Raw genomic sequence first — 27,368 nt, 5'->3', positions numbered from 1 at the left:
TACTTTCATGGAAAGGTTTGTCATGTCTTTTTTACCTTGAACTAATGCATGATCTGGGGGTAAAGGAGCTTGATTCATTCCTGGAAATATAATTTATAGAGATTGGTGATAACTTTGGCTGTATAACAAGTCTCTGACAGAAAAGTTGGCTCTTGTATTAACTGCATATGATTCCAGTAAATGCTATACCAATGAGCAGCAAATTGTTTTCCCATGTGTATACATGCGTATGCATGACCAAAGGTAAATTACAATGTGCCAGACACACAACTCCTGCTATTTTTCACAAGGTGCAATTACATATCTTTAGCTTTCCAAAGCCATGTGGTTCTCAAGCACTGTTATGCCTCAGAAAACACATTTAAACCTATCCCTCCCACTTTGTCTTTTCTACCTTCCTATTGCACTGATTATGCTCTACTACGTTTATATTAAATGTACATGCAGCAAACCTCTTTATGAGATAAGGACAAAGAGAGATGTGATTAAATCTGAAGAACAGCAAAACAGAAAAGAGGAAAATATGCAGCTATTGGACATGTTTCCTTGGGCTGCAGTCTTGTTCTTGTACTTTTTTCTTTCCTGAAAATAACACGGAGTGTTCATCTACTACCCTCTAAGGAAATCAGGTAGTGGAAAAATGGTAAAATTACTAATTTCAAGGTCACTTACAAAAATTTGGATTCTCATCCAGTTTGTTCAGCAGGCACACGGCAACCTTCAAATTCTGTTGATTGGTTCTGTAAATTTGGATGTGAATTTTGCCCTATTGGTGCAAATGTGAACAATTCATGAGCACATTTATTAAGGCTTTACTCTGATGGATTTTAGCAAACAGCTTGAATGGATATTCAGCAAACAATGTTTTCCTTATTTCACAGATCCAATTAACTTTGATAACAGTTCCCTCAGGCACCACTTTTGTGAACAATTGGGTTTTCTTTCTTTCACTGCTCAGCTACCTGTGTACAAAATCATCACGGCTGTGTACAGCTTGTACATACGGCTTGTGATGTTCAACAGAAGATTTCATCTCTCAAACCATGAGCTTATATTTTCTTATCTCTGTGCAAATAAAAAGAAAACAACACAGAAAGAGAAAAAGTAGCTATACTCCAGAGAAGAAAAGAAACAAGAGCTGTAAGTCACCCTTGGCACCCCTGTTTAGTGTTTTACCTTAATAGCCCAAATGTAATAGCTCTAAAAGAGCAGCCTCTTAACTATTCTGCAAAGTAGGGCTCATCATCACTTGAGCTACTTTATGAGATACTTTATGAGTTCTTGAAAGACACTCTGCAGGCTAGGAAAGATTGGGAAGTCTATAATTTTGCTTCAATCAATAGTACTGATAAATTGCTAGTCACAAGCAAGGACGTGACAAAACACAATAGGACAAGCTATTAACAGAGAATCCCCAGTGCTCCAGATAGAGAGGAAGAAAAAAAATATATCATTAAGCAGTAAAGCTTATTAAACAGCTAAGATTGAGGGAAACATAAACCACACAGGGCTGGTAGAAGCAGGCTGCTCGCTCAAGCAAGCACACAACTAGTCTGACCTCCTCTAGGATGCTTACTGTGGGGAGGGTCAGGAGGTATGTTAGGTTACTGGTGGGCTCTTGTAGTGTTGTGCTGGGAAAAAGCCAATGGAGCTGCCCAGGAGACATTTTGGGGCTGTACATCCCCTGCCTGCTCTTGCTTGGCCCTGTTCTCCAGCAACACTTACTCCTTCAGCCCTGGAGCTGGAACCAGTTTGTCTCTCTAAAGAAAGGGAAGCAACTTCAGACGGCTTCATTTGCCCCTTCCTTAAGTCTCAAGAACTCTGCTCTGAAAAATATGCTTTGTGCATGAAAACACCTGACAGAAAGAAGTGTGCAGCGGTCACAGACTGTGACTCCCTGGACTCAGCTTCATGCTTGAGCTGAACATTGTAATGCTTAGCACATGATACTGCAGTAAGCTGATCACAACAAGGTCCTGTGGTCTCTAAAGTATATTTGTCACATACATGTTTTGATGCCCTTCACCAGTTTAGAAAGTTTCCTTTCCAACATTCCAAAGATAAAGCCAAAGGCTGTGATGAAAAACTGTACAGGCAGAAGACACTTTGTTCATGCTTCCTGCCAGTGCTGCCAACGTACCTGCATGCATTAAAGAGCGATCTCTTGCCTTTTTCTTTGTTTCCTTTTTGTTCTGTCTCACAATGCTAATGGCTTTACTCTGCTCCCTTTGCAACTGTTTCACACTAAAGTATTGCCATTGACTTTACCAGGACAGACACATGCAATCTTGCACAGGGCTGGCACCAGGTTTCTCAAACTCCAGCTGCAACCATAGGGTTTTGCTTTCTCACACTGTGGACTTCAAAACTTCAGCCATACCAAGGAAAGGATTTAGAAAAAACTTTCGCAAGTTCCTTATGCTATTTCTGTGCTGAGGGAAATACATAATGCATACCACGTTGAATTCCACAGAAACACATAAAAGCTATAAAGGAACAAAATGCTCTCTATTTTGAAGCGATTTCTGCTACATACTACAGTGAAAATTGCTTAGGGTTTATCAATCTGAGATGTAGTGTAACAGTGTCAGATCACAAGATAGGGATAATGGACCTGACCAGCTTGTGACTGAATCCAATTGCAAAAACCATGACTCAGCTGCAATATGTTCAAACTGGGCTCAACAGTTCTGCAGTTGTAATCATTCCCGACCTCACATTCCAGTAATTTCAGTACTTTTCACTCCCTGAATACACACAGGAAGCTGATTTCCTTTCTATAGTCAATCCCATTTTCTGAGGGACTAGACTGGTTTGAGGACCCCTTTCTAGAGCCAGTGTGATCTAAAATGGTGTTTGCTGTGCATATAGGCAATTTAATCTGTTTTGATTACTTGGCTGATATGACAGTATTGTACAAAGTATATATGGTAAGTAAGACTAATACCTAGCTAGAAGCCCAGACCCAAAGCTACTGTAATTTGGACTCCAACATATTCCATGTAGTCCAGAACCAACTCTCCCTTCTTTATTAGCATAGTGTTCTATACAAATAGAGAGTTCTAGTTTCTCTATAAGATATTACACAGGCATCCTTTGTCTTTTTGCCCTTTACATCCAGCACCTTTTAAAAACAATCTGGTAAAAGCTTTCTATGATTTCCTAAGCTTTGCTAGGATCAAACACTTTCATGCTCTCCTGAAACAAGGCTGAGGGTACAGCAGGTGTCTGAGTGAATGACCATAGTTGTGCTGTGTTCACACAGATGTAGCGCAAGTGAAGCAGCTGGCCAGCAGCCTTTTACAAACCTCATTGAAAGCTGTTTGCCTCTTTGTAAAATGGATGTTGGGAAAAGACACACTCACAACCTAACCACAAGATCTGATTCTGCACAACTTGTTTATGACTCTATTCCATACTCCATTAACTGGACTTCTGGGGAAGGAGCAGGTGGGAAAGCAGGTTGGAAAGACAAACTAAACACCTGCCTCCCAGCAAGGTCATAACCCTGTCAAAGGAACTTCAATCTATGCTTGGAGCAACTCTTGCACCCTGTCAGTTGCATGGCTATGCCAGATGATGCAAATTAGACTCCCTGCTGATCACAGTAAACGTCAAAACTGTGGGGATTTAACATCTTGATAGAACTTTAGGAGAAACAGTTTTCCCCAAATTAATCCAGGGATGAAATAGTACCCAGACAATTTTCACAAGCTCTGATCTTCCTTGGAAACAGCAAGCTTTTATGCCTGAAGAGTGACTAGAAAACTGTCAGTAGAGGGCCACAAGAATGATCAGGGGACTGGAGCACCTCCCATATGAAGATCAGCTGAGAAAGTTGGGGCTGTTCAGCCTGGAGAAGAGAAGGCTGCGTGGAGACCTCATAGCAGCCTTCCAGTATCTGAAGGGGGCATATAAGGATGCTGGGGAGGCACTCTTCATTAGGAACTGTAGTGACAGGACAAGGGGTAATGGGTTAAAACTTAAACAGGGGAAGTTTAAATTGGATATAAGGAGGAAATTCTTTCCTGTTAGGGTAGTGAGGCACTGGAATAGGTTGTCCAGGGAGGTTGTGAATGCTTCATCCCTGGCAGTGTTGAAGGCTAGGTTGGACGAGGCCTTGGGTAATATGGTTTAGAGCAAGGTGTCCCTGCCCATGGCAGGAGGGTTGGAACTTGATGATCTTAAGGCCCTTTCCAACCCTAACTATTCTATGATTCTATGATTCTATGACTTTTGTGAGAACACTTGCTCCCAATGCATAAATTTCCCAAAATACAACTAAAAACTGAACAGAGCATTTTCAAACTACAAACTATAGAAATATGAAAGTTTTTTTTTTCTGATTTCAGCATTGTCTGCTTTCTATCACATCTTACTGAAGGGGTTTGGTTGGGGCAAAACACGTGGTTTAGAAGAATTTTGAGTTGATTCACAACTGCTTCAGCTGGCATATGGTAAATAGCCAAGGTCCAGTGTAAAATTGAAGAATAGAACAGAAAAGAGTAGAATGGAACAGGATTAACAGCAGTGAATGTGACTCTTATCAGGAACGAAGCAAGCAGAAGTAACCATCTCTGTGTGGGGACCCTACCAGTTTCCAAAGGGGATTGTTTTTAATAACCCATCATCTTTCCTTTTAGTCATAATCATAAAGATAGGAGATACCATTTTAATATCATGTTTGTTAACTTCAGGATAGTATTCAAACATGAAAATGTCAGTGTAAACAGTCTCTAATTTACAAATATTAGCATATCAACAGGGTATGCTTGAAATCAAGAACTGTAAGGTCACCCAGTAAGTCTCATCAGAAGAATTTTAATACAAAAGCTGTAATCACAGAATCACTGGCTTTAAACTACTGAAATCCCTAAGGGATGTTTTATGATGCAAAGGAGTGCAATCATGTTTGATTTTCTTTATTGCTAACTCTGCATGGAGATCTGAAAAACTCACTATTAATCTAAGCCAGACAACATAGTCCTTAAATGAGATGTAAAACAATATCCTACAATGATGTTCATGCTGATTGCAGCTTCCCATTTGCAGGGTGAAAAAAAAGCTCTGTTAGACTGTCCTCTTTCCCTACTGTGTATTCTGCATAGGCTATGAAGCATTTTTCTGCTAAAAATAAAATGTGTTTTTAAGGTTAGAGCTTTATTTATCTCAAGCAAAACCTGGTCATCTTTTAGGAGAACAGATAAGCATGAGAAGTTGGATTTGGTTCTTGTCTTGTAAGACTTACAAACCTTGACTGCTTATAACTTAGAAATCTCTGTCCCAGAAAGCTAAATATTTAATTGCTCTGAAAATGCTCAGGCTTCAGATATCTTCATCGATATATATGGTGTTATGATATAGAATTTCAGACTTATTTCTGGTTTACAAAAGCAATTGGAAAAACATGTGAGTAATTGTTCCTGAAGAACTGTGGCTAAATTTGAAGTAGATGCAGGGGAATTTGGGTTATTCTGGACAACATTAAAAAAATGAAAGATACTGAAGTTATGCACCTATTCAGATTTCAGGATGTATTGAGGAATGAAGAGGGCAAAGGGGAGCCAGGGACCATGTGAATAAGCAACATATATATTCAAGGGTTGATATTATTAACGTGAAAAGTAATAGAAAATTGTCATTGGGTCTTTGCTGGGCCTTGATCACAGATCTAGGCTTGATGCCCTCTGTTCCATTGAACACCATTACGAAAACAACGCTTGGTTTACCTACAGAAGTGCTGATGCTCCCTGGAAGCTGATGAATGTGGTACAAACAAATCTTTGTTCAGAACAGAGGCACTGTCATAATGGATACATTGTATTGCCTTCAGAATAGCAAACCCAAAAATTCTTGTCAAACGATTATTTTCTGGTGTATTTATATAGGAAATGACTGAAGGATAATGTCTGAGGATAATTCAGGTGCAAGAGTTATAAAGGAATAGAATGTTATCAATTAATAAATCACAACTGAATGGGTCATCAATACTTTATTAATATATGATAATTTTTCTCATCTCACATTAGTACAGCATGCTTTTTGTCTTCACCTATCTAGACTGATGTTTAAGTATAAGTCAATAGTTTTCACAAACCAAGGGCAAATGAATTGCAAAGCTGTGATAATCCATTTAGGGGTCAAAAGAACACGTCAGTCTAGCAGGACTGACTAATTTATGAATAGAGACAAGTCCTTGCTCTGTAAGTTGTTAGAACTGTTTTGGTTTATGGTAGGCCTTGTCATTTGAAATAATGAAATATGTCTCAGAAGACTCATTAGGCTTTTGGTCTGTATGGAGCAAGCCAGATGTAAAAAAGAAATAGAGTAACTCTTGGAGACAGTTTGAGTAATTTTTCATGAATTTTTATTTTCTGCATGCACAGGAATCCCAAATTGCTCCTGTTCATCCTATGTCTGCATTCTATGGAGGTGTTTCTTGTGTGATAAATGACCAGCTTGGGAATTTACTGGTAAATTAGTTTTTTCCATTATTTCAAATGTCACTTTAAAATACTTCCACATGAATTGAAGCAAGTAAATTAAACAGAATATAAAGCCCATAGCTAAGGTAGAGGGTGGCTCTTATCAGCTGAAATGTGTTAAACTGTAAGTGCAGATGTCCTTTCCTAACACAAAAGGAAATGGATTAACATAAAGCCCCATGTTAGCCAGTTAACCCAAGAGAGCTGAAATGGTTTCTGTATGCTACTGCTCTCTTCTGACTGAAGGAACACAAACTCAGTGACATGGTATTGTTTGTGCTTTTGATTGGATGACTAAATCTTTGGATGGGTGAGTAACAAACAAAAGAATGACAAAGAGCTAGAGATGCTTTCCAGACTACGTTTTAGATGAATAGTCATGGGTCAGCACTTTGAAAGCTTCCTTGTTTTACAAATGCTTTCACATGTAAACAGTGCAGGCAAAATAACTTAAGAAAGGCATATCGGGGTGATACAATCTGTTCATGTCTACTAATGAAACAATACCACTGTGTCTGAATTTATCGGCTCTCTGGGTTTGTAGGTGCTGCAAGCGCTGGGCTCTCAGGCACACAGCATAGGGACTTACCCACTGCATTTAATTCTAGTCAACCTTTCCCTGTAAGTTTATAACAGGATTATATCAGGTTCAGAGATAGGAGATGAAGGTAACTAAAGCAGGTAACGATCATAAGCAGAGACTGGAAGTTCTCCTGCTTCATGCAGAATTTGTTATTAGGCTTTTCTAAATAACTATAATGAACTTACTATGCATTAAAGTCTTTCTGCCTATATATATGAAAATACATGTACCCTGGCTTCAGGCTCCTGTTCCTTCTGCCTCTTGTCTTGTAGTGGAGAAGCCAAAAATGCAGCTCCCCTTTTATTTTTCGTCTGTGGGTTTCCCCTACAGAAACTGCACAGACCTTGACATAGATACAATAATAATGTACGTGTTTTTATTTCCAACCTGTTTCCTTTAGGAAAAGCTTTCCAAGTAATTGTTTCTACTTCACCTCAGAAGTTGCTAATGGTAGCATTTTTGGAAGGGAGTGGCATGGTGATTTCTGTATATACATATCAACAGGAATTCTAGAAATACCTTACTACTCGCTGCATAGCAGGTGATTCATGTTGTACATGAACATTTCTGGTAGTTTTACCTAATGCACTTTTACTGTGAAGTCATTTCAAGATACAGGTGTTTTATAAATATATATATAAACACACATATATTGGACTTGACTCTTTTCCAACCTAGCTGATTCTACGATATAGATACGCATTAACTGCACAGACGGACGGACACCTCCCCTCCGGCAGCCCCGCCCAGTCCCGCCGGCAGGTGGCGGTGTGTGCCCGGGCTCCCCGCCCCGCCCCGCCCCGGGGGTCTGTCCCCGCACCCCGAGGGTGTCTCCCAGGGGGAAGACCAACGGGAGGGGATTTCTGCCTTCTTCCTCGTTTTTGCCTTTGTAAACTCAGTGAAGTTCCATCAGCTGCCCGAGTTCCCCCGCGCTGCATCATACCGACCCCAGGCAGCTCTTACCCCTCTCAGCCCCTCACCCGCCTCGGGTCGCGGGAGTCCTCAGCTGCCGCTGCCCGCCAGCTCCGACGGCAGCGGAGGCAGCTCTGTAACCCCATCAGGCAGCGCCGCCGGAGCTGCGGGCAGGGCAGGGCAAGGCGTGGGGGCCCGCTGCCCCCAGCGGGGGTCTGGGAGGAGGGAAAGAGGAGGGAGGATCCTCCAGGATCCAGGTAGATCCAGCTTTTACCGCTTACCAAAAGCCACAAGCAGCAGGACCTCCGCCTCCTCCCTCCCTCCCTCCCTTCCTCCATCCGCCCTCCTCCCCTAACTCCCTCCCTCCCCTACCCCTCCGCGATGAGAGACGGGCCAAGTCGGAGAGCGCCAGCCAGCAGCGGTCTCTGCCAGGGGCAGACACATCGCTTTCGTGTCGCAGGGTGACTGCTAGCCCTGCGGAGGCTTCCCCGGCCAGGGCTGGGGCTGGGGCCGGGGACGCAGCGGCAGCGGGCGGGCAGCTGCCGGGTGCCTGCCAGCCCCGCGGGATGCTGGCGGCGGGGGATGCGGAGCCGGCCGCGGACTAACATGGGGGGCAGCCACTCCCACAGGGCGCCCGTCTTCGACGAGAACGAGGACGGTGAGTGCGGAGCTGTCCGCGGTACCGCGCCCGCCGCGCTGCACGGGGAGCGGGCTGGGACCGATCCCCTCCCGAGCGGGCTGTCTGATGGGGATGAGCTGCCGGGGAAGGAGGAGGGGAAAAGCCCACCTTTGTTTACCCGTCCTCACCGATTGCGTGGCTATTTGGCCCTAGTTGAGCTCAGCTGAAGTGTAGCACACTGTCACTTGGGGTTCAAGCACATGGCACGTAACTTCATACACGCCTTTATGAATGGGCATTGTGTCAGGGATGGGTGCTTGCTTTTTTTGTTCTGGTTTATAGCCGACTCTTTGCCCACCTGCCCATTTTAAACGGTGATGTCTCCCTCAGTCGGTATACTTCTTAAATCACCTTTACTTTCTGAAACTTTTTTTTTAGCTGGCTCTATTACTCTGAGATTTTTCTCCCTGCCTAGGTAATGTGTCATAAGAAAGTGTATCTCATAAAGTTTTTGAAAGGCATTGGAAAAGTTTGCATAAAATATGATGTATCCTCACAATTTATGAATTTCCATGTCATTTTCATACATAGACCACAATTAACTGAAATTATGTGAATGGATTTCAATTACAATCATTTTGGGTTTTGAAGCAAAGAGAACACAGCACTCTTAGGAAGCAGAAAATTGTATATTATCACTAGAAACATCTTAATGTTACTTATGGGATAGATGTTTTTGCCTATCTGGATGATGGATGCTTAATTTTGAGTATGTTCCTTTCTAAAATGTTCCCAATGTATTGTATTAGGAGGTGATTGTGCCCAGTAGACTATCACATTGTTTTGGCTTTCTGAGACTGCTAACAAATAAAAGATATTTATGTTCTTCTCTATATATTCAGGACACAGGGAGGTATTCATATTGTTTTGCTAATAGGGAGAATAGATATTAAGTGAATGTAAAGTGCTTAAAGAGTGTGAATGCACCTTTACTTGAATTTAAGGTACAACTATATGTCTATTCCTTGACAAAGCCTGAATAGGTATTTGATGAGGTTTGCTTTACAAGACTTAATTGCTTGTGTGAAGAGTGGGACACACTATTTACTATTTGTGAATTGTGGTGCAATAGCTGTTATTTCCTTGTACTAATATAAAATTTCAGTCATTTAACATAGAACATGTTATGTAAATGAGTGAGAAAGATAGGTAAGCTCTTGATCATGAGCAATTAGTCTTCTGAACCTTGAGGTAACTCAACAAGAAATACCCAGGAATGAAAGCATGATCTCAATATTGTCTAGACACCTCAAGGTAAAAAAATAAACTTCATCAGACTTTTGATTGAGCTCTCAAGTTAGCAGTTTCCATGAATTATTATTCCTTTTTTATTTTGTTTTCCATGACACAAAGCTGTGGTCAGTTTTTGAACAAAATGAGCAAAGTTCAATAGTAAATTACTGCAGAGAAGACTTCCTGACACTTAGTTCTTTTCCCCCCAGTAAAACATTCTGTAACAGAGCCATTATTAATACCTAATAAAAAAGCATATAAAGTATTTATGGATTTCTATTAGGTCATTATTTATTCTTTGTCTGGTTTTGTTTTGTTCTGGATTTTTTTCCCCATTATGAATGTTCCTACCATCATCTCTTTTTTCTTCTTAAGACATTATGCTTAGCACAACCACCTAGTTCAGAAGCGTCCACTGCTTTTAAAACAATAAACAATAACCTATTTCCCATACTCCTTACAGATTATTACTCAGGATGACATTTTCCCTACATAATATAGGAAAACATCTCTTTGAAAATGTATCTTACAAGTTTCAATACAAAACCCAGCTGTATCTCATAGTCTCACTACTAGCTACAAGAGTCACAATTTTGCACAATATTGGACTCACTATGAAATTAAAAAAGAAAGCAAATCAGAAAGTATAGCAAGGGAAAGTAGAGTGTTTCTTGATATGGTATGATTTTGCTCAAGAATGGCAGTGCTTACCAACTGAAAGAGAACAGGAATAAATTAATAGTGTATAAATACACAGACACAGTAGAAACCAAGCTATTCAGCCTGTTGTGTGTAACGTCACAGCTGCCTCTTCAAATGAGAAAAACAAACAGAAAAAGGTATGATCATTTAATGTTTGTATGGGTTAATGATGGATGGAGAATAACACATGGATTTTGGAAGAAGAGATTTCAAATTATTTTTTGGCAGTTTGTAAATGATAGAAAAAGTTAATTATACAGTGTGCAACCTAACAAAGAAATACATAGAAATAGTATGTGAAGAGCACCCAGACAGTGCCTGACAAGCTTATAGAATACCTGTTCCAGAGTTACAACTCATGCTTTCAGTCTAATGACTAAAGGTGTCCATCCATTGAGTAGATCTAAAAACTATTCATTGGATGTAGACTCCCTGCCATGCTTCAGATGATAAAAAGTGACTCAGGCAGAAGGCTGGACTACATGCTGTAAATCCTCAGTTATCACAGACAACATAACACAACATTATCATACACTGATCTTTTAGAAGTCCATAATACACACCGTTTATAAGTAGCTGTATTTGTTCTCTATGTTATGTTTTTGCTAGAAGGGTCTTCTAGAACTTCACTCTTTGGTTAGAAACATCTGTTTTCATGATTAAATGATTACTAGCCTATTTATAAGATTTATGTTTATTACAACATTTTTGTTAGCATAAAGTGTTTTCCACTCTCCATAATTACTCCAAGTGCATTGATAAACAGCAAAAAATGTCCCCTCCCAGTCTTTGGTTTGTAAGAAACCTCTTCTAATTTTCTCTCATTTCTACTGCCTTTTCATTCCCTGTGTCCCTCATCTTCATGCATTTGAACCTGTCTTGATTGCAGACAGATAATCCAGAATTGCAGGTGACTTGTCACCAGGACCTTGTGCTAGTAAAAATACTTCCGGATCTCTACTAGAAATAGCTTTCCTGGTGCATATGCCCTTTTCATGGGTGTATCATGTAGATAATTCAGTCACCCTGTGATCAGTTAGACCACTGGTGCCCTGTTCAGTCATTTCCATTGATGAGCTCCAATCTACAGCAGAATTTTTTGGTGTTTCTGTGTACATGACCTTGCATTATGCATGGCTGAATTTTGGCCCATCTCTATTTTTCATAGTCTCAAATATGATCACCTATTTCTTTCCTTGTGATGCTCTCATTCTCCATCACTTTACCAATGTTTTCTATTACAACCACTCTCATCAACTCCATGCCAGTTATCAAGTCCATAGAATATTTTGTGTAAATACTCAGCTGGATCGTTTCCAGATTTCATCTCCTTTGCTGTTAACCCCTGCCAGCTTTACCATTCCCATTTCAAAATAAAACAAAACAAAGCAGAATAAAACAAAGCAGAACAAAACCAACATTTTTTTCCCTTGTTACTCTCCCTGTCTAACCCAGCTGGTAACTCAGCCCTGCACAGCCGCTCACCCACTCCTCACCCACATCCCTCAAGAGGATAGGGGAGAGAATCCAGAGTAAAAGTGAGAAAACCCCTGGGTTGAGATAAACACAGTTTAACAGGTAAAGCAAAAGCTATGCACACAAACAAAAGCAAATGAAGGAATTCACTCATCACTTCCCATGATCTAGCAGGTATTCAGCCATCTCCAGGAAAGGACGGCTCAATCACAAGTAATGGCTACTTGGGAAAACAAACTCCAACACTCCAAGCATCCTCTCCTTCCTTTTTGTTCCTCCAACTTTACATGCTGAACATGACATCATGTGGTATGGGATATCCCTTGGGTCAGCTGGGGTCTGCTGTCCTGGCTGTGTTCCCTGTCAACCTCTTGTTCACTCCCAGCTCACTTGCTGGTGGGGTGGTGTGGGGAGCAGAAAATGCCTTGATTCTGTGTGAGCACGGCTCAGCAGTAGCAAATACATCTCTGTATTCCAGCATAAATCCAAGACATAGCCCTATACTAGCTACTATAAAGAAAATATAAACAAAACCAGCACAGTTACCCACCTTGCATTTTGCCATTTAATTCTCACCTTGTTCAGCTTTGCTTGTACTATCTAATATATCACTTCCCTGAAATTGAGAAAAATGAAATCTAGGCCAATTCTACCATCTACAAAATAAGTTTCTCATCAAGGAAGAGCGTCTGGTTACTCTTGTGCAAACAACTTCTGGCAAAGCCATGCTGTATTTACTTCATTCCGTTCTTCTTAGCCTAGGTTAAAGCACAACAACAGCTAGGAAAATCTGGTGAACAGAGTCCTTTGTATGCTTAGAGCCTACACTCTGGCTAAAGAAGCTCAATGGAAAAATGTTTCATTTCTTGATTTTTATTGCTGTGTAGGTTGGATAGAAAACTAGGTCTGGTGTAGCAGCATTGCTACCTCTAATCAAAGATAAATACTTTCATGGCTTGGAACTATAGCATTTTTTCCAACATTTAGAAAGTGTTTCAAGCTAGATACTACACTAATTGTTTTGTTAATAGTGATGAAACAAAAGAATGTTGACTCTCTTTATGTTGAATATTTCTATTCTCAGAACAGCTACCCTCTCCTGAATATGTGTATCCAATACTAATGCTAGGAGAGTAAGGCAGTATATTTTTTCCTCATGTTAAACTCTTCATAAATAGCAATAAGTTCACAAGAATGGAAATAGAAGGGTGAGGGGAATATTCACTATTGGTAAATGTTATATGCAAACTCTAAGTAAATATCATAAGTGACAAATATGTTAGCAATAGCCTGGTGACTTTAAAGAGATCCTTTCATGCTGGATTTGCTTAAGCATGCTCTGTTAAAACCTCAGAGATATTTAACAGGTGAAAGTGAAATAGCAGAAAAGAGTCATTCAGAAAGAGGCTGATTCAGGAGAGCTATTACTACTACTACACAGTAGTAACATATTTGCCTATATTGTGGTAGAAGATACAAAGGAAAGGATAAGAAACAAAAGCATTAGAGGCTAGAAGCTGGTCCTGTGAAGTGGGATGGCATATGTATTTGACTGTTTGGGGCTAAAAAGTCAGCTTTGCTGCAGTTGCTTTTAGATACAAGTGCACTGAACTTTAAAAGTTCTTGTTTCTATTTTTATAGCGTGTGACTACATTTAAAGCATATGTGTATTTCCAAAGAGCCTTTTACTGAGTATCGTGGAGCTACAAAGCTTGAACACTCCTTTGCAGAGGTCAGTGTGACATAGTATGCCTTAGTGCTATAGTCTTGTATGAGGGAAATGAGACACAGCAACATGCCTTAGCTTATTTCCACATGGCCAGTCCCTGATTCACTGGAGTGAATATATGTCTGCTTAACTTCAAGGAAGTGCTGAAGTCCCACTGCTTTGCTTGAGTCATAAGGCTTTATTCTGTTATAATATCATAACTATAGAGCTCAATGGAAACCTTGTGTGATAGAGAATATGTCAGCCACCCTCTGGAGTTAGACTTTAAATTCTAAGTTGTAGTTTAAAATTGACATCTACCTCTCCTCTCTAGAAAAGCCTTCACCTTAAAGGATTTTCAGCTTCTGGGGAGTTGCAGAAAATGTGATTATTAAATGACCAGTTGCTGAAAAGACCATCTTGTACTAAAAGTACAAAAAAACAGATACAGATCCTCACAAAAAGGCCTGCAATTAATATGGATTCAGAGAGCTAAATTCAGAACATAGTGGCTGAGTTTACATAAAGTGCTGTGGAAGCTGAAGAACTATAAAAATTACATAAGAAAAATGACACATGGGGGTTTCACTTGAAACCAATTTAAAGCAATGTTTAAACACCAAAATATGTCAGATACAAACCTGAGTATTTGGTATCCAGTTCTTGTCAATGTAAGATAGTGCTCAGCAGCCTGCTGCACTAAGCTGTAGTGGATAATGCCTGAGGTAGTCATACAACAACTGTAAGAACTCAAATCACAAGGCTAATAACATACCCTTTTCAAACTAGTTATTTCATAAGATATAGCCCTACAGAACAGTTAAATAAAGGCTTTAGAATATAAATACCTTTCATTAGTGAAAGTAACAAATATAGGGTGCGATTAATATTTCTGCTGGATTTTTGGTTTGTTCTTGCAATTTCTATTTGTGGTGGGTTATTCCACATTTTACCTTTTTCTTTGCAAAGATAAATATTCCAGTTCCCTTTTGTAACTGAACTGGGTCGGAATACTACACAATTGTGACTTAAAAATGCTTTAAGGCAGTTCTTTCTCAAAAAATTGATAGAATACAGCTTTTGCAGGCCATTATTTTATGCTGGATATCAAGGTTTTAGATGAATAAGACCCAGACCATGGGATTTTTTTTGTTTGTTTGTTTTATGGCCTTGTTGAATTATATACAATTTTATTTTCCATTTACTGAACTTTAGACATAATGTCATGATTACACGTAGTGCAACACATTTCAGAAAACAATGCTAGTGTCATACAATGCAGAACAAAATTGAGAGCACTGCCAAGCTTACAGTTACAGCATGGTACGAGACAGTAGGAGAATGTAGACAGGAATGAGAACACAGAATAACAATATGCTAATTCCAGGCAGTCACAGAGGTGCCAGATGTTGTCAAAGGTTTGCATGGTCTGTGCCAAAGGATGTCCAAAAGGAATACCATGGCACTGGAAACACGATCAGCCATATTCTTCCTGACTCAATCTTTTTAAAGCTTTGGTCCAATGTACACAAATAATGTGGACCTGTTCAGACACTAAATGATAATTATAGATGAAGTGTAATACCAGATCACAGATTGCCCTTTCCTACAGGGTACTCTGAAGGAAAGGAGGATGAATCTGGCACTTCCATCTTAGCTTCTTGCTCCCTCAGATGAGCTGCATCTCTGTTCCCAGAGTTGATTGTCCTAAAAAATGTTGTGCAATATCTGATTCACTCACCTTATCAGGATTAGAACTTAGACTCTTTCAAGGGATAATTGAAGTATTACTAATTTTATTTTGCTTTGCCATCATCCAGTTTCAACAAATTTTCTGCCAGCAATAGTTTAGAGATGGACCAGACGAATGTTCAAGAGCCTTCCTAAATATATGTTCTACAATTCTAAGATTTAATCTTCTGCTTTGGTGGGAACATCCTTGTCAGAACCTCTGTCTTAAACAAAGGCATCATGTAAGTCTTTGTTTCTGCTTTTGTAGCCTTCCAGAATTTATACAAGTGGTTGGCATGACACCTCTAAGGAGTGCTAGGGAACTTTTTTGTGGCTTGTTATGTAGGAAGTGTAAGTGCTTGGAGGAGTAACATTGAACCCATGTTACCATGTGTGTTATGTAGTGTGCCTGGATGTCAAGATAGACTCTTAGGTAACTAAAAATAAATCAATCAAAGTTAACCAGACATCAAGCAAGATAAGGTTAGAGACTCCTCTCCAAGACTAGAAAAAACTCCGAATGTTCTGCAGTACTGGAGAAGTGTCACTTAATGGTGGAAAAAGCAGCACACTGAAAAGGAAATGCTTGGTTTTCCCATAGGCAAATAGCGCTCAAATGCACAGAGATACTAGACCAACTCTACTCCACTGGCTTCACTTTCAGGATAGTTCAAAAGATCAGTCTTTCACTTCTGTCAGGGAGATCATGAGAGTGGCTGCACTCACTCCCCTCTCCACCTTCCCATAGAACAAGGTGGAACAGGTCTATCTCCTCCCACCAGTCTCCAGTGTGGCATTCACTGGGTCATTGGTAGAATCTGGCGTCAAACGGAAAGAATTCCCTGATATGGATGTGTGGATGTGCGTTACAAAGTTAGCAGTAATGTGGGAATGCAGTTTTTTGTGAACCCTGAGCAACATGCTGTCCAGCGAATGGAGGACGTCCAGCCCAGAATCAAATGTGCCTGAGTGAATAAGAAAATGACTGAGAAAACCTTGGGAAGAGAAAATAGTAAGGAATTATGATCTCAAAGAAAATAGGTCCTATTCTACCAGGGCTTTCTTTGTGCAGTCTCTTCCAAATGTGAGCGTAAGAATGAAGAAAGCTGGGTTTTGCTGGCCATGTGCAAGATTCTCACTCTTTTCTCGCTTCCTCATTAAACAATAAGCAGGAGAAACATTCCTGATGCAAAACCAGGTAGGCAGTGGATATTTGGAGCCAAGCATTGAAGGGTGGAAAAGAGGAAAAGTTTGCCTAATTTTGGAGATTTCACAGTATTTCAACTTGACTAGATTGAGCTAGTACTGAGATGGGGGGAAAGGTGTGGAAAGGAAAAGGTTGCTATTGAGATCAATCAATACAAACAGAAAATTTTGGAGTGGTATTCAAAGGAAAAGGATGATTTCAAGTTTGGCCTGGTAGTGGAGCTCCACAGTATCCTACCATGATAAAACATTTGAGAGGAAGGGACATAAAATAGGGAACTTATCCAACCAACTCAGCAGGAGAGGCATGGGTGGGGAAAAGCAGCAGTGGTAAGCAGTGTGCATATCAGGCAACCTGATCTCTCTCGATCACAGCTCTGCTTAATTTCATGAACTAGTTAAATTGATTACTTTAAACTACATTACTTACTGCCTAATACAAGCCTGTATTGAGCAGTTGCTGAATTTGCTCTTGTACTTGTGAACGCTGTGTATATGTCAGCTTCCCTGCAACAGGAAAAAGTAAAATATTATTCTGCAAAGATCAAAAACTTGTGGTAGTGATAAACGTTGTTGTCTTAACTAAATCATAATCTGAGTGTCGTTGGACTCAACAACAATTTGGCATGAATAACAAATATAGGGTGTTTGCAGAAACAGAACAGGCAAATGTCTTGATTTTTTCTCCTTTGGTTAAAGAAGAACTAATCTGTTTTACTCTCTGGGGTTTAGTCTCTAATGCATGAACTGTTTTGAAGAATAACACTTTTTTATTTGTCTGCATTTGATCCCAGGAAACTAATTCCTTTATCAGAAATGTCTGTTCATACCCCACAATGTCTGCAGATGAGCAGTGATGGGGCCCAAGATGCCTACACCTTCTCAATGCAAAAGGAGCTTGAGTGTTAATGTATTTATCAGGGTTGAGAACTGATTCAGTTAATACAGTATTTCATAGATCATCCATTTACTTTATTTTAAACACTTAGAAATGAACATTACATTCTACAAAAGATACATCATACGTACACAGTACAAAATCATGCTGCACACCTCAAGTTCTTACTCGTTGTCTCATGTAATAGAAGGGATTTTCTTGTCCTCTATGCAAAGGGTTTTTTGATAAATACTGGTATTGTACTTTTATAAAACACAAATTTCTAGAGAAAAGAGGAAAGAATAGATGCATCTGTGGCTTCACTGGTGAGTACTACCAGGCTTTCCCTTCCAGATTCCTCTCTTATCAGAATCTGGCAAATGTAACACAAGTGCAGCATGTGACCTGTTTTCAGAATGTACTCAGGGAAATCTTAATGTTATATATTGGCCTACTCCCTAAAGGCAGTCAACATTCACCTGAAGTGTCCTTCAACAAGGAGGTGGGGTGTAGTTTTGTATCAGAGAAATGAGGGTTTTCTTCCCTTTGTTTCCAAATGAGGTGTTTCCCAATAACCAGAAGTCTTGTTTGTACTATAATAGTCTTTCATCTCATCGATTTGGCCTCATCTTTAGCTTCCTCAATTTCCACATTGACTCTTACCAGCATATGTATTTTCATAAGTAAATGAAACAGTCTGAATGGGGAGGCTCGGATTTGTGACTCAATTGGGCAGTTTTAGTTTTAACCACTGGAAATTTGAACTCTAAAAATCTGATGTCTCTTCTTACAACACCACCTCAGTTCTAGAGGCTGTCAGCTCCCTGTATCCTTCAATCTAACATTCTTTGTCTGTCAGGAAACCTAGCAGTATGTAACCAAGGAAAGCTTACTGGAAATTTGGCCCTTAGGGACATGGTTTAGTGATGAACCTTCGTAGTGCTAGGTTTATGGTTGGACTTGGTGATCTTAAAGGCCTTTTCCAACCGAAATAATGACAGGATTTTATTATTTCAGTTTATTTCACTGGTATTCAATCCATCAAGGTTCTTTTTTCAGTTTTGCATGCAATAATTTTCTGCTATAACTAATGGAAGTTTCTTTCTGTCTGTAATTAGTTTTTCTCCTACACCCTTTTCTGTTATCTCTGTCACAGAGTGACACTGTCAAGAGTGTCAAATTCTATAATACTTTTATTCCTAGAAATGTTCCACCTAATTTTCTGAAATGGTTAAGTGCAATATGGACACATAAATTACTTCCACTTATTCCATAATTCAGACAAAGGCACTTCCCTTTTAAATAGAAGGAACCCTTTTCAAAAAGCATTACTAAAGTTGGTGTTTCTTATACAGGTTTTTAAAGCTTTAATGATAAATAAAAATAGTTGATGAAACTGAAATTTGTTTTCCAAATTTTATATCCCCATAAACATATAATATCATAATATGAAAGTCTTTTATATTTCGTTAATCCTTTTATACCTTTCTCTGTTTTCAAATGTTTTATTCATCAAATCTATACAGTAGCTTGTTTACCTGACTCCAACTGAAATATAAATTAAATTTGTGCTTTTTTGTCTCATACTTATCTGGATATATATATACACATATATATATATTTAGTTTATTCCCAATTTCTCTCTCATTTTCACTTTTTTTTCTTTTTAGAAATATTACAATTCTAGTTCTTTGAAATTTGAAAACTTACAGATAAGTTCTACAGCTGATATATTTTTTGTGCCTTGTCATTTTTAGCTTGGTTTGATAGTGAATGAAACAGAGGGCTGGCTTTGTCATTGTATTGTTAACACTGTTCTGTGTGAGAAACACTGTAATATTAAGTAAGATAAATGTACTACAAGGCAATATACTACAATGGACAAAAATTATTTTCTTTCTTTTTCCTACTTGTGCAGTTACAAGGGAACACCTGCTATTACTTATTTTAGATCTGAAAGTGCAAACTGAAGCAGTACTTCCAACAATTAGTACTCCTTTTTATATTGTTCTGCCTTCCTTGCTGAGACAAGGAAGTTCTTGATGAGATCTGTTCTTAGCCACCTTGTTGGAACAGAGATGCAATATAATCACAAAATCATTATTAGCCTCCTGAGTGTCCTTTACACCTTTTTTAAACTGTCCTTAGCTTCCCCCTGGACTACTTTCACATTATGTTATGAAGATTGCTTTTATGCCTTTTGGGGTTAGGTTTAGGTAAAACTTTGTACAAGGTGTAAAGCCTTCAAACTCTTCTGGGGCAATACCACATCTTTTAGGCACTGGCATCTGCTACGCAGAGCTTGAAGTCAAAGAACAAAAGCTAATCAAAAGATCCTTTCTGAGAAGTAGGAAAAAGTCATTATTTTAAGTTCAGCCTCACATTTTACTGTTTTAGCATATGAAAAGTACAGGGACAGCTGCACAGTCTATGTGAAGGGCATTGCTGTAAAACAAAGTTTGCCTTTCCTGGGATTGGTTTGGCTATAACAGGAAGAACAGACTGGCTAGAATCTTCTGCAGCTTCATGAGATCCTTCTCTGGCCAGACATAGCATGTGATTTTTCAGCTATTGCTGAAAATATGCCAATTGTGCCATTATTTTCAGCTCTTTCCCAGCCCAGTAATGTGTCTGAGGTTTTTTGCTTAAGTGTTTAAGCTAAACTTTTGAACTAGCTTGTTTTATGGTGCAAATAATAGTACCAGATAGAAATACCTTAGGAAAAGAAATACATTTTTAGTGTGAAATTCTCTGTGAAAATCTCAGTATTGAAAGACTTTATGGCAAAATTTATTAATCTTCAGTTAAATAAAAATGCCACCACTAAGCACTGTGAGATTTTGCTGGAAAAGAGTCATAGAGTAGGGAACTTTTCCTGTTGATGCAAACTTTCAGGAGAGAAAACCTTGCTCTTTTGGAGTTAGGGAGCTCTCTGCTGATGAATAGGAGAAGAGAGCAGCTAGAGGATAGCTGCCTGGGCTGACAGTTGGCTGTAGGAGGTAGGATGTGCAAGTGGAGATCATCTGGTAGCTGGGTAAATTCTAGCTATTCCTGGTACAGCATCTTCTCTCTGGCTTTTCACAAGGCTTTTCTGAGAGCTGGGAGAGGTTATGTCTGTTGTTCAGAAAAGATTAAGTAATATGTGGCGGTGAAGTGGTACCATGTTTTCAGTGGTTTCAAGCCCTTATGCTAAGTGACTTCAGACCTTTGGTTCTCCTAAGCCAGGAGCCATCAGTCTATCTCACAGATGTCAGAGGGAGCACAGGCATGGATTTTTAATGCATTAGTAAAAAGCAACCCTTTCAGTGTAGTTGCTGTCCCTTACAGAGAAAAGATAGTGCTTGTGGCATTCAGTTTTTCTCACTGTTTCTAGTGAGATGCAGAGAATTTTGAATGCTTCCTGGGTGTAAAAATGCTAGTGAGTAACAACAGGCTCAGCTCTCAGCCTCCTAACTTTCATCTGCGAGGTAGACCACTTACATCTTTTGATCCAGACACGCATGTGGATCAATGACATCCTGATGTTTCAAGTGACAGGATATCCTGGATGTTGCAAATTATCTCCTGCAGTGCTACATTCCAATTCGAAAAAGAAAAACACAACCCAGCAGATCACCTGGGAAAGGCTGCTGACTGCTGTCATATGCAATATGTTCTTTCTAGACTTTAATGTTACGAAGCTGATTTGCAGTCCTTTTTACACCTGTATGTGTTGATAACAAAAGAAAACAAAATATAAAATAGAAGAAAGGATCGACCTGGGAAAGGATTTAATGGTAAATAAATTTTCTTTTGCTATTTTGAAAGCTTTCCATTCTGTACTCTGAAGAAACCAAGGCTTTTTAATTTTTATTTTTAATTCTATTTATACTTTTCATAAACAGCCAGAGGAAACTCTCATCTGCTGATGTACAATTTTATCCTAGTTAAGAAAATGTAATACACATATATTTTAGAGAATAAATTCTCTCTGTGTGTCTGTAAATAGATACTTTCATATGCATATAGATACTTTTATATGTACATTACTCTCGTCAAAACAAACACAGTGTATATGGTAGGGACTCTAACACTGAGTCACCAATATTCATGATTTTCATCTAACATCTATAATTAAACTTATTTGAGATTCTATTTCTGTCATTATACAGAACTAGTATAGGCACATTTAATATCACCAAATGTGTCAGACATTAAGACTAATAAACCTTCTGCTACACTGAGCAATTTATGCTCTGCAGTTCACTATTTGTTTGTGCTTTGCACTTAATAACTTCTATGATTAGAAGTTATGTTCTTTCCATTCGTACCTGTCAGCTACTCATTCTGTACATCAAATGAATATTTATTCCTGTTGTGTGTGACATAAGGTAAATCTTTATAGATTAAATTATGGCTTAGAGAGTGTACTGACCTTTTGCAGTTAATGTCAACCCCAGCCATAACCAGGAAACTGCGGCTGATATGAAGTCCTCACCTCCCCTCAGTTGCCACTGTGCCAGCTGATGTGAAAGCCTAGATATGGAGATGAGGTGGACTTGGTTTGTTTTATGAGTGTTATCTATGTTTGCTTTGCTTTAGATCTTTCATGTTTCACTCCTAATCTTAGCAGCGGATAGATAAGACAAAGGCTCTGATTTGCTTACTCATATTTACTGTTTTCAGCATGGTCATATCAGCTTTGTTGTAATTGCTTGTAGTGTGTAAATAAGCATACTTTTATCAGGCTGAAACTATTGTTATTTAATTACTGGAAGGTTTTCCCAGAGGTAAGTAGCACCATAATCGGAGAATAAGTTGTCAGCTCCAAGTGAAAAACCTGCAGTTAGTTGGCCATTATACATACACCAGTCAGCCCATCTTTCACAGTCCCAGTACTAAAAATACAAGTTCCATCATTAAATATTAATCTGTAAATCTTGAGGTGAAGAAATACATGTTGCACTGAAATTCTGGAAGTTCTTTATTAATTAAATATAGATGTCACTATCAGGTTTGTTTTTTTTTCCTACTGTTTCCTTTTTTTCCTGCTGTAAAACCATGGCCCAGGCTGTAGCTCTGGAAATACCACGGTGCAGCAGGAGCTGGCAGGGTGCAGCTGATCTGTGTATGAAGGGAAGGTGGCAAGAGGTCTAGGGCAGGCTCTTCCCGGTGGTGCCAAGTGGTAGGATGAGAGGTAATGGTATAAAATAAACCACAGGAAGTTCCACCTGAACATAAGGACTTATTTCTTTAAGTGTTCAGGTGACTGAGCATTGGAATAGGTTCCCCAGACAGGCTGTGGAGTCTCTTTCCCTGAGGTATTCAAGAGCAGTCTGGACACAATCCTGAGCAATAAGCTCTAGGTGACCCTGCTTGAGGAACAGGTTTGACTAGGTGACCAATAGTAGTCCCTTCCAATCTTGACTATTCTGTGGTTCAGTGGTTCTGTGATCCTGTGTCCTGCCCCTAAGATGAGTGAGTACAGTAGGTCAGTGATACAAGCGCAGCTCAGCAAGAGTCTGGAGGGTAGCTGAAGTGCATGGCCAGGCACAGATGTACCTGCAGTCCAGCTCAGGTGAGGAATGAAATGATGTGCAGCTCAGAAGAGCCATGAGGAAGCTCTGTAGGGACCTACCATGGTTTTTCTGAGCTGCACTTTGTGGCTCTTTCTTGTTTCATAGCTGCCTGATCCAGGTCTGAACTGCAATGGGAATCCTGAGCCCATGGGCAGCTTGGTGTTGGTGGGGCAGGGGAAACTGGTCATGGACAGCAAGGTCTGTTAGTGCCCTCAGAGCCCTGAGAGGTACAAGTTGTTTTTCATGTTGATACTTGTGACTTTTTTGATGAGGAAGAGCCACTAAACACAAATACCTGGATATCTTCAGAAATTATCTTTGAGTGTTTTCTTTTTCAAATTATAGCAATTTCAATACTATTTTCAAATTGCAAAATATATACCAGACCTGGACAGCTACATTTATAACCCACAAGCTTTTGTGCTTCTTCTGAAAGTGTTTTCCTGGGGGGAACATCACTGCTATCACACTGATGAGCTTTAATTTTACAATGACAAATGAAAAACAAGCCTACTGCTCTGAACTTCAGGCACACTTCTGTAGCAAATTAGAAACGGCATCATTCATTTGAAGCTTATGGGGTTAGTTATGTTTAAAAATACTAAATTGGAGGCAATCCCAATTGAAATGTGAATCTTTCTGACCCTTTAGTGTCCTTATTTGTCCCCAGAATTTAATTTGTAGTTGTGGTTAAAAATAGAAGAAGCAGTTCTTCCAGATCCAATTTTGGATGCAGACTCCTCATCTCTAGGACCTGTATTTAGAATAAAAACAAGAGAATAGCTCATACTTTGTTTAGGTGTTTGGATAAAATCGTGTTCACATGGCTCCAGAACTCATTGTCTGAATCCCTGCTCTGCAAGAACAGTGTTCTAGGAGCCACTGTCCAAAGGTGCTTAAAGCAAAGATGTTTCTTAGCTTCCCTCTGGCACATTTGGCATTATTGAGGCCTCCGCATGGAAGAAGTTGATGGATGTCTCACTGATAATTTTGTTGGTAATTTCATTTAAAGAATTTTCCTTCACCTGGGGATCACTCTGGTAAATTTGTTGTAGGGGAAAACAGTTTGGTCCACTGAAATTTGACATTTTATTCCCATGGCAACTTCCCTCAGAGAGCCTTCCAGTTCAGTTATTAATGAGGTTATTCTCATAGTAACTCTGAGGGAGGTGAATATTCCCACTTTCTAGCAGAAAAAGATGCTTCATAGACTAATACGTGTTTCGTGATCTCACAGGGAAGTCTATTACATTTAAAGTGGAATTTAGACTTTCTGTATTTTTGCGATACAGTTTCTCAAACAGTATCTTTTCTTGCAATAGATTTCAGAGATTCTTTTTGTCAGCTCATTCCTAAACAAGCAACATGGTCAGTCAGAAACTCTCTTTTCTCAGCAGAAGGGATAAACCAGAATATTTTATCACTTGCAAAAGGACTTAATGACATTTTATATTTGAGCAGGTCCTGAAACTTTTCTCCTTAGTTTCCATGTCAAGTTTAACCTCTGAAAGAGCTATGAACAGCATGGAGACTCAGAAAGGCTTTCCTGCTATTCCCTGACTGTAATAAGGTCTAGTGCCTCAATTCAATTGTTTCTTGGTGACTTTTGATGTTTCCAGTGCTGCTACTAAGTTAATGGCTTTTCTGAACCAAATCTCTGTCCTGTTGCAAAACAAGGCTGTTTTCATAGCAGCAAAAAGGAAACCTTAATTAAAACTTCCACTATCTTGAAAAAAAAGAGAATTTCACTGACTTGTCTGTTTATAATAGGAAAATTTTATAAATTACTGCTTTATAATAGAACACATGGATGAATGATTAAGATGATATCAGAAGTTCCAATTACTTGTCCAATTACTAAAACAAGATAGTCTATGCAAAAGAATCCTTTCTACTTGAAAATAGCTTATCTGAATATTATATGCTAACAGAATGCAGATGCAGCTAAATCAGTTGCAAAGACCTGTTATAGTAAACTATGGTTATTCTGAAGATTTGACACCTTAACTAAACCCTAAATCATTTTTGTGTGGCAGTGAGGTCAAGGCTATAGACTTAAGTCAGTTGCATTAATATCCAATGCAGCAAACCAAATAATTACCTAATAATTTCAGTTCTTCATGTCACATAGCTTCAGTGCAACTTTTAAATTACCACCAAATCTTTTCTGGCCTTTAGGTTTGTGTTGTTACCCAGGCTCTGGTCATTGACAGACAACAGGTTTCAGAAAGCAAGTCTTTTATCCGGATGATCATGTGCTCTTGTCATTGCATCCCATGACAAGGATCATAAAGAAAGGATAAAATACAGTGTTGCTGAGGTGGTCTTAGAGTTTTGTTTGTGTGTGAGCTCTGAAGCATGTTAAGTTATGCTCCTGTTGTTGGGAAATACAAATTATTTTCCATTTCCTCTCTTTATTAAGCTGTCTGAAAATAGGAATCTTTCCTGTAAAAAACTAAAAGCAAACCAAAAAATAATATTTCTTGAAAAGTTCTGATTTCAGAAAAAAACCCCAAACCAGAAATTCGTACACACTCTGCATGGACATAGGTGGACAACAATAACAGCAAAGCAAAAATGTTCATGATTCAACACTCAGAATTCTTTCATTTTATCTGAGATCGGTAAAAACCTTTTTATTTTGTAATTCTTTCACTTCCTTCTCCAGTGGAAAAGAGGTAAAATGGAAAGCAGACACAATGTAAAAAAGATGAAAAAGATCTCAAATCTAGATAATTTTCTGATTGCTTTCATTGAAGTTGAAATCTAACTCTTAATGAAGATCAGAACTTTCATATTGCTTTGTATCCTTCAGACCTCCTTCAGATTGCCATTATTCAATTAAAATACCTTTTCTTCTCATGTCTTCCTACATTTGCTCAAGTGAACCGTGGCCGACAAAAACTTACTATTCAATTATTCTTTTTCTTCAACCACCTCAAAATATCTGTGTATGTCGCTGAATCAGAGCTACCTGTCTGAAGACCACAGAGGCAGCACACTAAACTCTCTTATTATGAATTTTTATGGTTAAAATTTGGACTAGTTTTAAAGAGGCAAAAGCCAAGAAAATTGACTTTTTTTAATCTAATGTTCCCAGGGACCATGGGAGCGATCTGCAGTAACAAGAGCTCTTCTGACCAGTTAACCTATGCCAGTGAACACCTATTAATGTTCAATCCTTCAAGAAGGAATAGCTAATTTCATTGAATTAATGTTAAAATTCTTCTGAGCAAAGCAATAGCCAAACATTTTCACACCTTCCACAGAGTAATAAACTTTTGTTTTTCTCTGGCATAAAAATCACAACCACCCCTGCTGTCCCTGCAGCTTCCAGTGAAGACCTTACTAAGGCTATCACAGGGCAACCTTTTAGTATAGGAAAATGAATGCCAGTGGTCTTAGACCAAAATCCTGCTGCAGTTTACAGGTATAGGGCTTCTTGTGCTGACTTCAACGGCTTGTTGACAAGTCTCTGGTCTCTGTAAATCCCTCCCAGTGGCTCACAGATGACACCCACATTCCTCACAGCATCAGGGATTTCTTAGTTTTGATTTGGTGACGTATTTCACATTTCTCAGAAAAGGTCTTGAGATCGTAGGATGGCGCTGTGCGGTTTCAATCCAAACGTCTCTCAAAGAAAAGCTGTAACAATTTGCAACTTGTTCTACTTGTCCGAGGAGCAAACTTTGTTTTGTGGATTTCAGGTAGCTGCTTGATATTTTTTTTAGACTAGATGTATTTAAAGGCAGTATGATTTTATTTTTGCTTTATTAGAGGTATAAACAGCTCTGGAGAGAAATTTAAATTTAATCTTGTGTTCAAACAGAATCTTGTTTACCAAAGAGTTGCAGTTCCCTTGTTTATTCAAAATTGCATTCTCATTTATTTTACAGCTTTTGCAGAATAGCATTAGAAAATGAATTATGTTATTTTGCAGAGTTAAAAGGGAAGAAAAACTCTGAGAATCAGTCCTAGCATCTTTTTCTTCAGCAGCTTGGTTGTTTTCAAACATTAATTTTCCTTGGGATTTCAAATACATTTCTGGTTGTGGCAACACGTGCCCATTTCTCTAACAGTGTAAATCATAAGCTGAATCACCAAATTCTTCTAGTTTGTTTTTATAACATTTTGGAGAATGGTAGCCTGTTGCAGTTCTTTCCAGTATTCATTTTAGCTAACACATTCTGAAAATACCCCAGCCATTTACAACATCCC

At 39.0% G+C, this 27,368-nt stretch overlaps 1 protein-coding gene across 1 annotated transcript in view; it reads left to right on the top strand.

Moving 5' to 3' along the window:
- The first annotated feature begins 8,240 nt into the window (after positions 1 to 8,240).
- STK32B (serine/threonine kinase 32B) overlaps positions 8,241 to 27,368 on the top strand; it is a 161,926-nt gene continuing 142,798 nt past the window's right edge. The window contains exon 1 of the mRNA XM_061379764.1: positions 8,241 to 8,638. Within this exon, the coding sequence (XP_061235748.1) occupies positions 8,563 to 8,638 (76 nt within the window). The 5' untranslated portion in view covers positions 8,241 to 8,562. The remainder of the gene's footprint in view (positions 8,639 to 27,368) is intronic.

The sequence above is a fragment of the Neopsephotus bourkii genome, unplaced genomic scaffold, assembly GCF_033783945.1.
Source record: "Neopsephotus bourkii isolate Nb327-2 ecotype Australia unplaced genomic scaffold, CSIRO-AGI_Nbou_v1 NB_1780, whole genome shotgun sequence".
In the NCBI taxonomy this organism is placed as follows: Eukaryota; Metazoa; Chordata; class Aves; order Psittaciformes; family Psittacidae; genus Neopsephotus; species Neopsephotus bourkii.
Note: the sequence above shows the minus strand (reverse complement) of the source record. Positions and strands in the feature narration are given on the sequence as shown.